The sequence below is a fragment of the Sarcophilus harrisii genome, chromosome 3 (genome assembly GCF_902635505.1).
Source record: "Sarcophilus harrisii chromosome 3, mSarHar1.11, whole genome shotgun sequence".
In the NCBI taxonomy this organism is placed as follows: domain Eukaryota; kingdom Metazoa; phylum Chordata; class Mammalia; order Dasyuromorphia; family Dasyuridae; genus Sarcophilus; species Sarcophilus harrisii.
Window position 1 is genome coordinate 243,843,133 of NC_045428.1, and position 12,861 is coordinate 243,855,993.

The 12,861-nt window shown below is 33.4% G+C and overlaps 1 protein-coding gene across 5 annotated transcripts in view; it reads left to right on the forward strand.

Annotated features, from left to right (window-relative positions):
• CRYZL1 (crystallin zeta like 1) overlaps positions 1–12,861 on the forward strand; it is a 58,855-nt gene that overhangs the window by 8,816 nt on the left and 37,178 nt on the right. For all 5 annotated transcript variants that reach the window (XM_012544396.3, XM_031959344.1, XM_031959341.1 and 2 more), the window contains exon 2: positions 12,094–12,165. In XM_012544396.3, the coding sequence (XP_012399850.1) occupies positions 12,100–12,165 (66 nt within the window). In that variant the 5' untranslated portion in view covers positions 12,094–12,099. The remainder of the gene's footprint in view (positions 1–12,093; positions 12,166–12,861) is intronic.

The following is a 12,861-nucleotide window of genomic DNA, read 5'->3' on the forward strand; positions in this document are numbered from 1 at the left end:
CTGTTTCAACTTTTCTCCTCCTTCCCCCCTCCCTGAGATGGCAGGTAGACCAATACATGTTAAATATGTTAAAAGTATATGTTAAATACAATATATGTTTACACATCCATAGTTATTTTGCTGCACAAGAAGAATTGGACTTTGAAATAATGTAAAATTAACCTAAGAAGAATATAAAAAATGCAAGCGCATAAAAACAGAGGAATTGGAAGTGCTAAGCAGTGGTTCACACTCATTTCCCAGAGTTCTTTTGCTGGGGGGTAGCTGGTTCTATTCATTATTAAACAAATGGAACCGATTTGTTTCATTTCATTGGTGAAGAGAGCCACATCCATCAGAATTGATCATCACATAGTATTGTTGTTGAAGTATATAATGATTCCCCCTAGTCCTGCTCAGGAAATAAATATTTTTGTAGGTATTTCATTTCACTTAGGTTATCAAATTTATTGGCATAAAGCTGGGCAAAGTAGCTCCTAATTATTCCCCACGAAGGGGAAATTGAGGAGGGAGGGTGATGAGATAGGGAATGCCCTAATGGCTCCTTCTGTGAAGCACCATACTTCTTAATTTCATCAGCATTGTACTTAACTTCTTTCTTGTCTAATTCTTCATTATTTTCAGCTATTTTGTCAGTACCAATCCTCTCTTTAATTTCATCAGATATCTGTTTCTGTTTTATGGGAAAGTTCATTCCATTCACATTCACAATTAAAATAATTAATTCTGTATTTCCTGCCACTTTATTTACCCTAAATTATGCTTTTCTCTTTCCTTTCCCTCCTCCCTAGTATTTTGCTTTTGATGACTATCTACCTCAAAAAAGTCCACCCCATTCGAGCCCCTCCCCCCCTTTTACACCTTTTCCCTAATTCTTTTGTTTTCCCTTCTATTAGTCTTTCCCTTTCTTTTCCCCCTTTCATTCCTACTTCCCTATAAGTTTCTCTGTGAAATCAAATATGTCTGATAATCTCTCTTAGAGCCAAATCTAATGAGAAAGCAAGACTCACACAATGCTCATCGCCCTCCCTTCTTTCTCTCGTTTATAAGGTTTTCTTTGCCTCTTCAAATGATATAATTTTCCTTATTTTACTTCCTTTTCTCCTTTTTTTCCAGTATGATCCCTTTTCCACCACTAGTTTCTTTTTTGTATTATCATAATAAAATCAAATTATATCCTCATTTTCGAAGTATACACATTCTCTTAAGTTTCCTTAAAGAAACTGTATTTCCTTTTGATCTGTGATCCTTTTTGGAGTCTCAGCCCCTCCTGGGGAAGGCATATCGCCTCAGATAAGTTATCTTTGGGAGATGCCAGGGCCTTTGATTCAATTAGAAATCCTGGTCAAAAAGCACCCCTTTCAAGTGTTGTTAATTCCAATAGGAGATCTGGGCTGAAAACTGATAAGCATCTAAGCCTGGGAACTTTGGCTTCTGAAGTCCCAAGACTCCTTAATAAGGTCAGTATCTAGATTCATTCTTTGCAGAAGGCCTAAAGTAGCTTGCTCAGCTTCTAAAATTCTCTGCCGACTGAAAACGCCTTCTCAGCGTAATCAGTGCAAGACTCCATTTCCCCAATAGGCCTTTGCCACTATAGAAGTCAGTCTCTTAGCAAACTGGTTTCTATCCAACAATAAACTTTCATTTTGCCAATTAACAGTTTGGGAATAAGTGAATTTTTTCATTTTTCTAATTAATAACTTCGGAATAAGTGGATTCTTTCACTTTAAACCTGCAGCTGACAGAAAGGAGATTTTAACAAATCTCGTTGCCACTTAACGGCAGTGGGAATTGAGGGGATACAAACCTCATCATACCCATAACAAATAAAAGTTTTCAAGAGTTCTTTCCTTTTTATGTTTTTATGTTTCCCTTGAGTTCTGTGTTTGGAGATCAAATTTTTTGCTCAGTTCTGATCTTAAATAGGTGGAATTTACCTATATCATTGACTGTCCATCTTCTTCCCTGAAAGATAATGCTCAGTTTTATTATTGGCTATAATCCAAATTCCTTTACCTTTCATAATATCAGATTCCAGGCCCTTCACTTCTTTAAGGTGGAAGCTGCTAGGTCCTGGGTGATCCTAATTGTGTGTCTCTTCTGTATTTAAATTGTTTTTTTCTGGCTGCTTGCAATATCTTTTCCTTGGTGCGATAGCTCTGAAATTTGACCACGATATTCCTTGGAGATTTAATTTTGGGGTCTCTTTCAGGAGATGATAGGTGAATTCTTTCAATGGCTATTTTACTTTCTGATTCTAATATATCAGGGCATTTTTCTTTTATGATTTCCTGTAAGATAATGCCTAGGTTCTTTTTCTCATCATGGCTTTCAGGAAGTCCAATAATCCTTAGATTGTCTCTCTTTTATCAATATTCTAGGTCAGTTATTTTCCCTGGGAGAAATTTCATATTTTCTTTCATTTTTTTCATTTTTTGTTTTTGTTTGACATTCTTGAAGTCTTATTGAGTCATTCCCTTCCATTTGTTCAGTTCTAATTTTTAGTGCATTATTTTCCTCAGTTATTTTTTTTAGCTCCTTTTGCAGTTGGACAATTGTATTTTTTTCCATTTCCAGATTTTTCCATTTCCAGATTTTGTTGTTCAGTGAATTAGTGTCTTTTTCAAATCTCTTGTAGGGTATTATATGTTTTTTTCCATTCCTTCTTGTAATGATCTCATTTTATTTCCCCACTTTTCTTCTAACTCCCTTTTAAGATTCTTTATGGCAATCTTTGAAGAAAGCTTTGTGAAACGGGGATCAGCTCATGTCTCTCTTTGGGGCTTCATCTGGAGTTGCTTTGCCGTTAGAAATATCAGGATTTGAAGTCTGTTCTGTCTCTCCATAAAAGTTGTTTATGGTGAGAGTTCTTTTTGGTTTTTTTATTCATTTTTTTAAGGCTTGAGATCTGTTCCATACAAAGGAGTGACAGCTGCTTTCATTTGCCCGGGGGCAGTTCTGCTAATTGATTTCCAGTGCTAGGTAATGGAAACTAGGCATTCTTTCTGGGCTCAGTGTTTTACAATTTGCCTTTTATAAAATGCAAATCTGCAAAACCACCTGCTTGCAGCTAGGACAGAGTGGCCTAAAAGGCTCACAGAAATTTCCCACGTGCATAAAAGTTAACAGTGCTCTGACTCCTCGCTCCAGCTTCTTGTCCCAAGTTCGCTATGCTGAGGTGTGGGTTCAGCAGACTGCCCCTCTGCCCGTTTGAAACAGACCTGTTCTGAAGTTCTTCCAAGGTAACTTCTTCTAGAAATGTGTTGTACTCCAAATATTTGTGGAGTCTTAATCTGCTGTTGGTTTGAGAGAAGATCAAAAGAGGTCACAGACCATGGACTGCCCTCTGCCATCTTGGCTCCACCCCTCCATCCCCCTTTTCCCCTCCCAAATACCTCTCTTAAGCTCAGTCGGATTTGAACTCAGGTCCTCCTGACTTCAGCGCCTCTACTCACTGCGCCATCTAGCTCACTCTCTATTTCTTCTTAATGTCCAGTACCTAATCTAAGTGTTTCTCCCTACCCTGAACCCCTCCCTCCCCCCCCTTCTTATATTTGGACACTTCAGGATATAAATTGTAAAACCTGTAACTTCTACTTCATCAGCTTCTTCATCATGACCTTTCTCTTCATCCCACTTCATCTATCCAAAACAGTAAATATCTTGTTCTTGAACCCAGAAGTTCTCCTTTTCATAATCTGATTACAAATCTGCATCTTTTCCTTTTCCTGACTCCTCCTAAGCCTATTTTTTTTAAGATGTAAAAGGTATACATATAACTTTGCAGTTGCCCTCATCAGTGTTTATAATAAAATATGGTTAATCAGAACAGTACATGAGTTATGTCTGCCCACCTATGCCTCCTTATAGGCATTTCTGTGCCTAAAAGGAAGTAGAAATGCTTTACAATGATTTTTTTTTAATCATAGTTGATTGCTGTATTGATAAGAGTTCTGAAATAATTCAATTTTATTTTCCTTTTCATTTTATAAATTCAGGTCTTGGTTTTCCTTACTTGTTTCTGCATTAGCTTATCTAAACCATTCTAAATTTTCCTGAATTCATTATTCCTATTCTGATTTTAGTGTTCACTGGGCACCCACTGCATTTCTAGCTCTTTGCTACCAGAAAAAGTGCTGCCACAAATATTTGTTTCTGTATCTATTCTTTAGTCTCAAAAGTTCCAATTCTCCATTCCTCCATGTTCTCTTACTCTGTGATTCTTCTGTTATTACTTTATTACCTTTGCTGTCTTGAGTCTATAGTTAACCAGTTTAACCTTGAACTGTACTCCATCCTGAATCTTTGTCCCTTTTTCTTATAATAGTTTATACTTTATAAATTCTGAATCCTGAGTTTATCCACCTTTTCTATACCTCCCTCTTTCTCTGGTAATATCTCATTAATGTCCTTTTTCACTTCTTCAAGAAACTTCTTTTGTCCCCCTACAGCAGTGAACTTACACCTTCTACCTTGTTAATCTCATGCTATTGAACCCAACTGTGGGGGCAGATACCTAACCAATGATAAATGGGTTCACTACAAATTCATCTTATATAACAATTCTTCCCTGATTAATCCTGTAATACTTACTAAAAGAATTCCAAAACTTTCATGTCTCTTCTACTTCTAAATAACGTTTTCTTCTGTTTTTCCTCCTGGGTTGCCTCACTTCCTAAATTGCTGAGAAATTTGAGGCCATTTGCTATGAATTCCTTCATCCTGCTTATTATTCCACAAATCAGAACATTTCTAGATTTCCACTCATCCTGTCTTCTTTTGATTCAGTCTCAGGGGATGTGATAATCTTTCTCCTTGCCTATTAGACATCTCCTTGTACTCACCTTTAACCCATCATCATCTTTCTGAAACTCTTTCATCCTCCTTTTCTCATCTTCAGTTCTGTTTCTCTATTGGCTCCTCCTCAACTGCCTGAAAACATACCCATGTCACCCTCAACCCTGTAAACATCGCAGTGGATTCTGCCATTTTCTTAAACTATTCTTCTATATTTCTGTACCCTTTTGCTTTTACACACAGAGTTTTCTTATTCTGCTTCCTTTTTTTTTTTTTTTTTTTTTTTTTCCTATTCAGATTTGTAATTTCAGTGGTATATGAAACTGCTGGTTAAGAAACTCGGCATTGTTAAGCAACTTAAAATCATAAAAAGCCACCAAGAATATTCAAAGGTAAAGTAATTTTTCCTCAAATTCACACATAGCCAGGCTTTTGTCAAGACTGAACTGCAGTTTTCCTTTATCCTTTGCTACGCTACACTACACATGCTACACTCTTCATAAGAAGAATCTTCATCATCATCTTATTCCCTAAATCCCTATCTTCTAAACTTCTCTACTTCAAGGTCTCAAATTCTTCTCTTCCTTTTAGGCAAGGATTACCTATTTCTCTGACCAACAGTACATCCTACCAGGTCATCTTGGCTCCTTTGTTTTCCCTAGAATAAAATAATTTCAGCCTAGCATTTAATGGTCTTCACAACCTGTTTCCAGTCTGCTTTTCTAAATTTGTTTCATACTCTCCATCATGTAACCAAAATTGTAACCAAACTGAACGATAGCTATTTACTATCATTTTTACTTTTCTTAATACATACTTTTCCATGTCTGCCTTCTTGAATCCTTGCCTGTCTTCTAAGTTCAATTTAAGTTTTCTTTACTTTCATTATTTTCTTTTAAACATATTCCCATTCTTAGAGTTCTTCCTTGGGGTTATTTTACATATATATATATATATATATATATATATATATATGTATATATATGTATATGTATATAAATACACACACATATATATATGTATATGTAAATGTATATGTATGTTTATTTACATATATATATGGCTTATCCTCCAGTAAAATACAAGCTACCATAGAGCAAGACTGAATTATATTTAGCTTTTGATCCCTATGACCCCAACAGTACCTTGCACATAATAATTGTTTGCCAAGTATTTGTTGAATTGAATTGTACCTGTGGAAGAAGTATTCAGTATTCATGCTGATGAAATTACAGCTCCATCAGCTAGAGAGTTAAGAGAAAATATAGTCACCAAAGAAAAAGTAGAGAATAGAAGTATGATGAACGAGAAGTAAGAGCACAGAGGAATGTTGATATTTAAGGATGAGGGGAAGTTGTTTTAGTTTTTTAATTCATTGTATTTGTATGCTCAGTACCAACATTTAGGACAGTATTTAATATGTTAGGCACTTAATTCTTGTTGATTGATATATGTTACATTAAAAATTAGTTACAAGTTATCTTCAAATTATATGTGCTGTTTTCTTTAGCCTTAATACTTGCTCTTATTGTAGAGGGCATCAATTAGGTTTTTGTAAACATTATGCTACATACATACTATGTAGAATTATTAGATATTAAGGAAATACTAGGTGATTATTATTCTTAAAGAATGAGGTTTGTTCTTTTAAGACTAGATCATATGAATTTTAAAAAATAACATTTATTACTGAAAATTTTAAAAAAAGATTAGATCATATGGTTCCTTTCAGTGACACATTTTTGATGTAATTAGGAAGAAGGAAAGAAAAAGAAATTTGATTTTAACTTGTGATTTTATATTGTAATATGTCAGGCAAGGATTTTTTTGTTTTCATTAACTAGGGGGAGGCTGTTTATTTATTTATTTATTTTCATTTTAGTCTCTTCACATTCTACCCTGCAGAACAATTGTGGTAAGATAGAAATATCACTGACATATAAATTGGGAAACTTACAATCTATTCTTGACAGGATGACCTCTATGTGTGGATTTGGGCAAGTTACATAATCTTTTAGGACTTAGTAGCTTCTTCTATCAAACGAAAGAGGTAGAATTTGTCTTGTTCTTTTTTTAAAATTATTTTTATAGTGAAATTAGTCTTCAACAAACACAAACATTCCAACATGTAAATGAAGATTTTTGCTTGTTTTAGATAAACATATATTAGATGGATCTTCTTTGACAAAGTTGGGAAGGAGGTCCTGAACAAGAACTATATGGGATAAATAAGCATTCTAAATTGATACAAATACAGATTTATGTGAATTTGCAAACACAGGAAATGTGGCTGGCACATAGTCATGCTTGCTGACTCAGTGACATAAAATTTGACAAGTTAGTAATTGTTGCTCTATCTGTATGCGCTTCTGGACATTTTGTTTTCTTCTGTGTTTGTTAAAAACTGGTTTTATTGGAAGATGGCTTCATAAGGCAGGAAACACTTGGCTCTCTCAAATTCCCCCACAAATAATTTAAATAACACTTCAAAATAAACTTTGAGTTGCAGAAACAATTAAAAGCCGAAGTAAATCAGTTGTTCAGCCTAAAAAAAAAAAAAAATACTTAATGAATTAAAGGACTTCCTGATATTCATGAGGAAAAGACCAGAACTGAATGGAAAATTTGACCTATAACAATCAGGAAAAACATAAGAAAGTAATCATGAAAGATCAATTATAATAGATTTAATAAGGTAATTCTTAATTCTTAAAAATGTTATCATCACTTTAATAATTTGGAAGAGCATACATACATACCTCATACAAACAAGGCGTGGAGAACTTTGTAGTACCAGAACCCTCTATCAGAACTAGGTTCTGAGGTGATGGAATAATTTTAGAATAACATGGAAAAAAGTAATGAATAAATGAAATAATGAAGAATGAAATGAGCATAACTCAAAGAATGCTGAAGAATAACTGAACTACAAAGGACTTATGAACAGAGATTTTATCAGAGAAAGAATTGATAAAGAATTATTCATATTATGGTTTTACATACATATGTGTATACGTATAAACGTGTAGCTGTCTCGAATAATAGCCTTCTCTAATGGGGGTGGGGGGGAGAAGAAGAGAGGAAGACATTTTGGAACTTATAATGAAAAATAAGAAAAAACTTTTAAAAGTTTAAATTTTTATTTATGTTCCTTTTTTTCATATCAAATTCTGCTGACTCATCACCCACCTTCCAAGTAGAAGCCTACCTTTGTAACAGATACATGTATCAAGCAAAACAAATCATTATATTGGCCATGTCTGGAAATGCATGTCTCATTTTGTTACTTCTAGTCCACAGGAACTCATAGTAAAATATACGAATGGTTAGACGGAAAACATCCAAGCTTTTTTCTTCTACCATAATTTTGGAATTTTGCTAAGGTGATTAATGTATCAGGAAATACTTTTATTCCATACTAATTTCTTACTTATTAATCTTGTTATTTCTGTATCCACATCATTTCTTGCCTTCTGCTCACACGGACAACAAATGAGTTCAGGCCTTGGCTCTAAATGAGGACTTGGTTTCAACTTCCACCTCTGACTTTCATTTGTGTCTTCTGGCAAGTCACATACCCTCTCTGGGAGTCAGTTGTCTTACCTATAAGAGGAACCTCTTAGATTTCTTATAACTTTAAATCTGTAATTATATGACTATTTTAGTAGTTTTCTAACTGTTCTCCCTGCCTGATGCCTCTTATCCCACATTCAGCTGCCAAAATGATTTTCTTTAAATTCACATTTATCTTTATTAACATCCCTCTTCAGTAAACTCCACTGGCTCCCCATTTTCTGCTGAATAAAATGCCAACTCCACTCCTGGAATTAAAAATAGTTAATAACCTAGCCCCATTTTAATCTTTCCCATTCTTTCTGTTCTAGCCAAACTGACTTTCTTGCTATTTCTCCTATATAGCTGGGATCTGTATTTCCATGCCTTTGCACTAGTGGCCCCTATATCTAGAATGCCCTCCTTTGTCACCATCATCATCTTTCAGGATCCCAACTTTCCTCTAGTACTTAACTCAAAAACCACTTCCTATATGAAGCCTTTACTCATATTTCCTTTCCTCTGCAATGAGGGGAAGGAAATAATTTTGGTTTTTTTGTTGTTTTTTTCCCAATTTTTTTCAAATCTGAGCTGAGTATAATTACATAATTTTTATTAATTTTTCCCCATTTGCATTGTAATACTCCTGTGTATTCCTTTTGTTGATTATATTTTATACCTCATCACTTCATGTCCTATCCTTTGAAATTTTTTTGTATCTGTGGCTTCTGAAAATAATATTAAGTTTTATTCATGTGTCACAACCTGTTTAGTTATTCTCTGATTAGGTCTCTACTTTGGTTAAATAGGTGTCTACTTTGTTTCCAGTTCTTTGCTGCCACAAAAAGTGCAGTGAAGTGTGTGTGATGTGTGTGTATATGTGTATGACAATAATGATCTTTCTTTCTGACTTTTGACTTCCTCAGAGTATATGCCTGTTAGGAGAAGAGGATCTCTAGTTCAAAGAAGATGGACCTTTTGTTTCTCTGACCATAATTTCAGACTGCTTTCTAGAATAGTCAGATAGTTCATAGCTTCATCAGGAATGTTTTTCTTTTATCATCATTGCCATTGCTAGTTGTGATGTGAAACCTCAGACTAATATAACTAGTTGGGTTTTTTTTAGCTTGCAAATTCCTGCACTCTAAATTTTTTTCTCCCTTCCCCAAACCCCGTCCCTTAGACAGTAAGTAATCCAAAATATGCTAAACATGTATAATTCCTCTATACATATTTCCTTTAATTATCATGCTGCATAATAAAAATCAGTTAAAAAAGGAAAAAATAATAAAACAAAAAACAAGCAAACAACAAAAAAAGGTGGAAATTCTGTTGTAAGTCACATTAAGTTCCCACAGTCCACTCTCTATTCAGATGTCTCTCTCCATCACAAGTCCATTGGAATTGGCCTGAATTGCCTCATTGCTGAAAAGAACTATGTCCATCAGAATTGATCATAATATAATCTTGTTGCTGTGTACAGTGACCTCTCCAAGCCTCTCTGAAATCATCATGCTGATCATTTCTTATAGAACAATAATATTCCATAACATTCATATATCATAACTTATCCAGCCATTCTCCAACTGTTGGGCATCCACTTAATTTCCAGTTCCTTGCCACTGCAAAAAGGGCTGCTACATTGCAACATGGGTCCTTTTCCCTTTTTTGTGATCTCTTTGGGATACAAGCCTAGTAGAGACACTGCTGGATCAAAAAGTATGCAGTTTGATAGCCCTTTGGACATATTTCCATATTGTTCTCCAACAAAGTGTCCCAATTTTCCCACATCCCTCCAGCATTTATCACTATCTTTTCCTGTCATCTTAGCCAATCTGAGTGGTGTGTAGTGGTACCTCAGAGTTGTCTTAATTTTCATTTCTCTGATCAATAGTGATTTAGAACATTTTTCATATGATTAGAAATGGTTTTAATATCTTCATCTGGAAATTGTCTATTTATATCCTTTGACCATTTATCAATTGGAGAATGGCTTGTATTCTTATAAATTTAAGTCAATTCTCTATGTAGTTTAGAAATGGGGCGGGGAAGAAGTGAGGCCTTTACTAGAACCCTTGGATGAAAAAAATTTTTCCCACTTTTCCCCTTCTAATCTTGTTTGCATTGATTTTATTTATACAAAAACTTTTTAACTTAATAAAATCAAAATTATCCATTTTGTATGAGAGGTAAACTATCTTTTGTTCTAATAGTTTGCTTATAGTATCACTCTTTATATCTAAATCATGAACCTGTTTTGACCTTATCTTGATATAGGATATTAATTGTTGCTCAGTGCTTAGTTTCTGCCATACTATTTTCTAGTTTTCCCAGCATTTTTAGTCAAATAGTGAGTTCCCAGGAGATGGAGCGTTTATCAAACATTAGATTATTATAGTCATTGACTATTATATCTTGTGAACCTAACCTGTTGCATTGATTGACTACTCTTATTTCTTAGCCAGTACCAAATGGTTTTAATGACTGCTGTTTTATAATATAGTATAGCTAGTCCACCTTCATTTGCATATTTTTCATAAATTCCCTTAAAATTCTCAACTTTTTGTTATTCCAGATTAACATCATTATTTTTTCTAGCTCTGTAAAGTAATTTCTTGGCAGTTTGATTTGATATGTGGTATAGAATAAGTAGATTAATAAAGACAGAATTGTCATTTTTATTATATTAGCTCAGCCTACCCAGGTACATGTGGTATTCTTCCAGTTGATTAGATTTGACTTTATTTCTGTGGAAAGTGTTTTTTAATTGTGCTCATGTGTTTCCTGGTCCCTGTGGTTCATGTGATCTTGGCAGATAGACTCCCAAATATTTTTTATTATATCTACAGATATTTTAAATGGAATTTTTCTGTTTATTTCTTGCTGCTGGACTTTGTTGGTAACATAGAAATGCTGATGATTTATGTGGATTTATTTTGTATCCTACCACTTTTGCTGAAGTTTTTAATTGTTTCTAGTGCTTTTTAGTTAATTCTCTAGGATTCCCCAAGTAAATCATCATACTAACTGCAAAGAGTGATAATTTTGTTTCCTTATTACCTACCTACTCCAATTCCTATAATTTTTTTTTTATTGCTAAAGCTAACATTTCTAATACAAGACTGAATAGTAATGGTTATAATGGGTAATAATTGAACCAGCCCAGTATTCCTGGTATAAATCCTACTTAATCATAACATTGCAAGTTTTTAAAACTTTATTTCTTTCTATATTTTTCTCAAAAAATGCACGTTGCATTTTACATGGATGAATTGCATATCGAGATCCTGATAAAAGCAAATGAATTTAACGGTGGGCCTTAATAGTTTCAGAATTCACTTATTAAAAGTGCAAAGCTCTTAAAATAGATGGTAGGATTTTTTTTAACAATTATTACATTTTCTTATAATTCTAATATCCATTGACTCTTTTGGTAAAGAACTCAAGGTTTATTTGAACATGAATAATTCCTATTATGTTGTTGCTACATGTTGTTTCTTGGGGGGAAAAAATTGGTATTACTGATCCATTGTCAATAGAAATTGGTTTAGATTTTTTTCCCCTAGTGTTGATACATTTTGTTGATATTGTATCGCTGGTGGTCTCATAAATAATATGACATTTATGTAACAGGATCTATTGATAAAAAGACTTTCTAATCAAATTCTTTATTGATATAGATGATTTTTAAAGTTAATTAGATCCTTGTATATTATATTGTTTTTACTTAATTTTTTCTTTCAGGTCACTATGAAAGGCTTGTATTTTCAACAGAATTCACCAGGAGAAGAAATTTCATTTGTATTTCAAGAAAGGGTAAGAAAAGTTTTACATAGAAAATGAGGCCTTTTTTTAAAAATTCTGAATTTAACAAACATTTAAAAAGATCATTTTTATATTAGAGTACAGCAGAAGATTTATATGTAAACTATGTATCTATTGTATATAGCTTGCTTTTTAAAAAATATATACAATAAATGCAACATTATTTCAAAGTTTCCTGCATCTCCTCCTCCTCTTTTCCTGTGCATTTAAAAAAATATTTTAAGAGCCCTTTTTAAAAAGAAATTTTCTATATTCAATAGTCTAATGTTGAATCTACTTTAATAGATACTACCATAATGTATAGGTTTTGTGTAGTAATTAAAGGAATATTCTTATCATAGGTCAGTTTTCCTCATAGAGGAGATGAAACGATTTATTTAAAATAACTTCCTTAAAGTATTTTCCTTTAGTAATATATTTAAAATATTACACATATGAAGTACCACATTTTTAATATGTAGAGCATACCAAAAGTATGTTATAGCATTCATTTTGCTACAACATTATTGCCTTATATTCAAATGGATCATATGTTGGAACTACATTGTAGGTGTTATAATAAGGTTTTTCCTAGTATATTCAATAAACAGACTATAGTTTTGGAGTTTTAAAGTGTTTTATATTTTATCTGAACAGCTTGCAAACTTGTATAAATCTTGTATAAAATTCTATAGTAAATTAGATTGT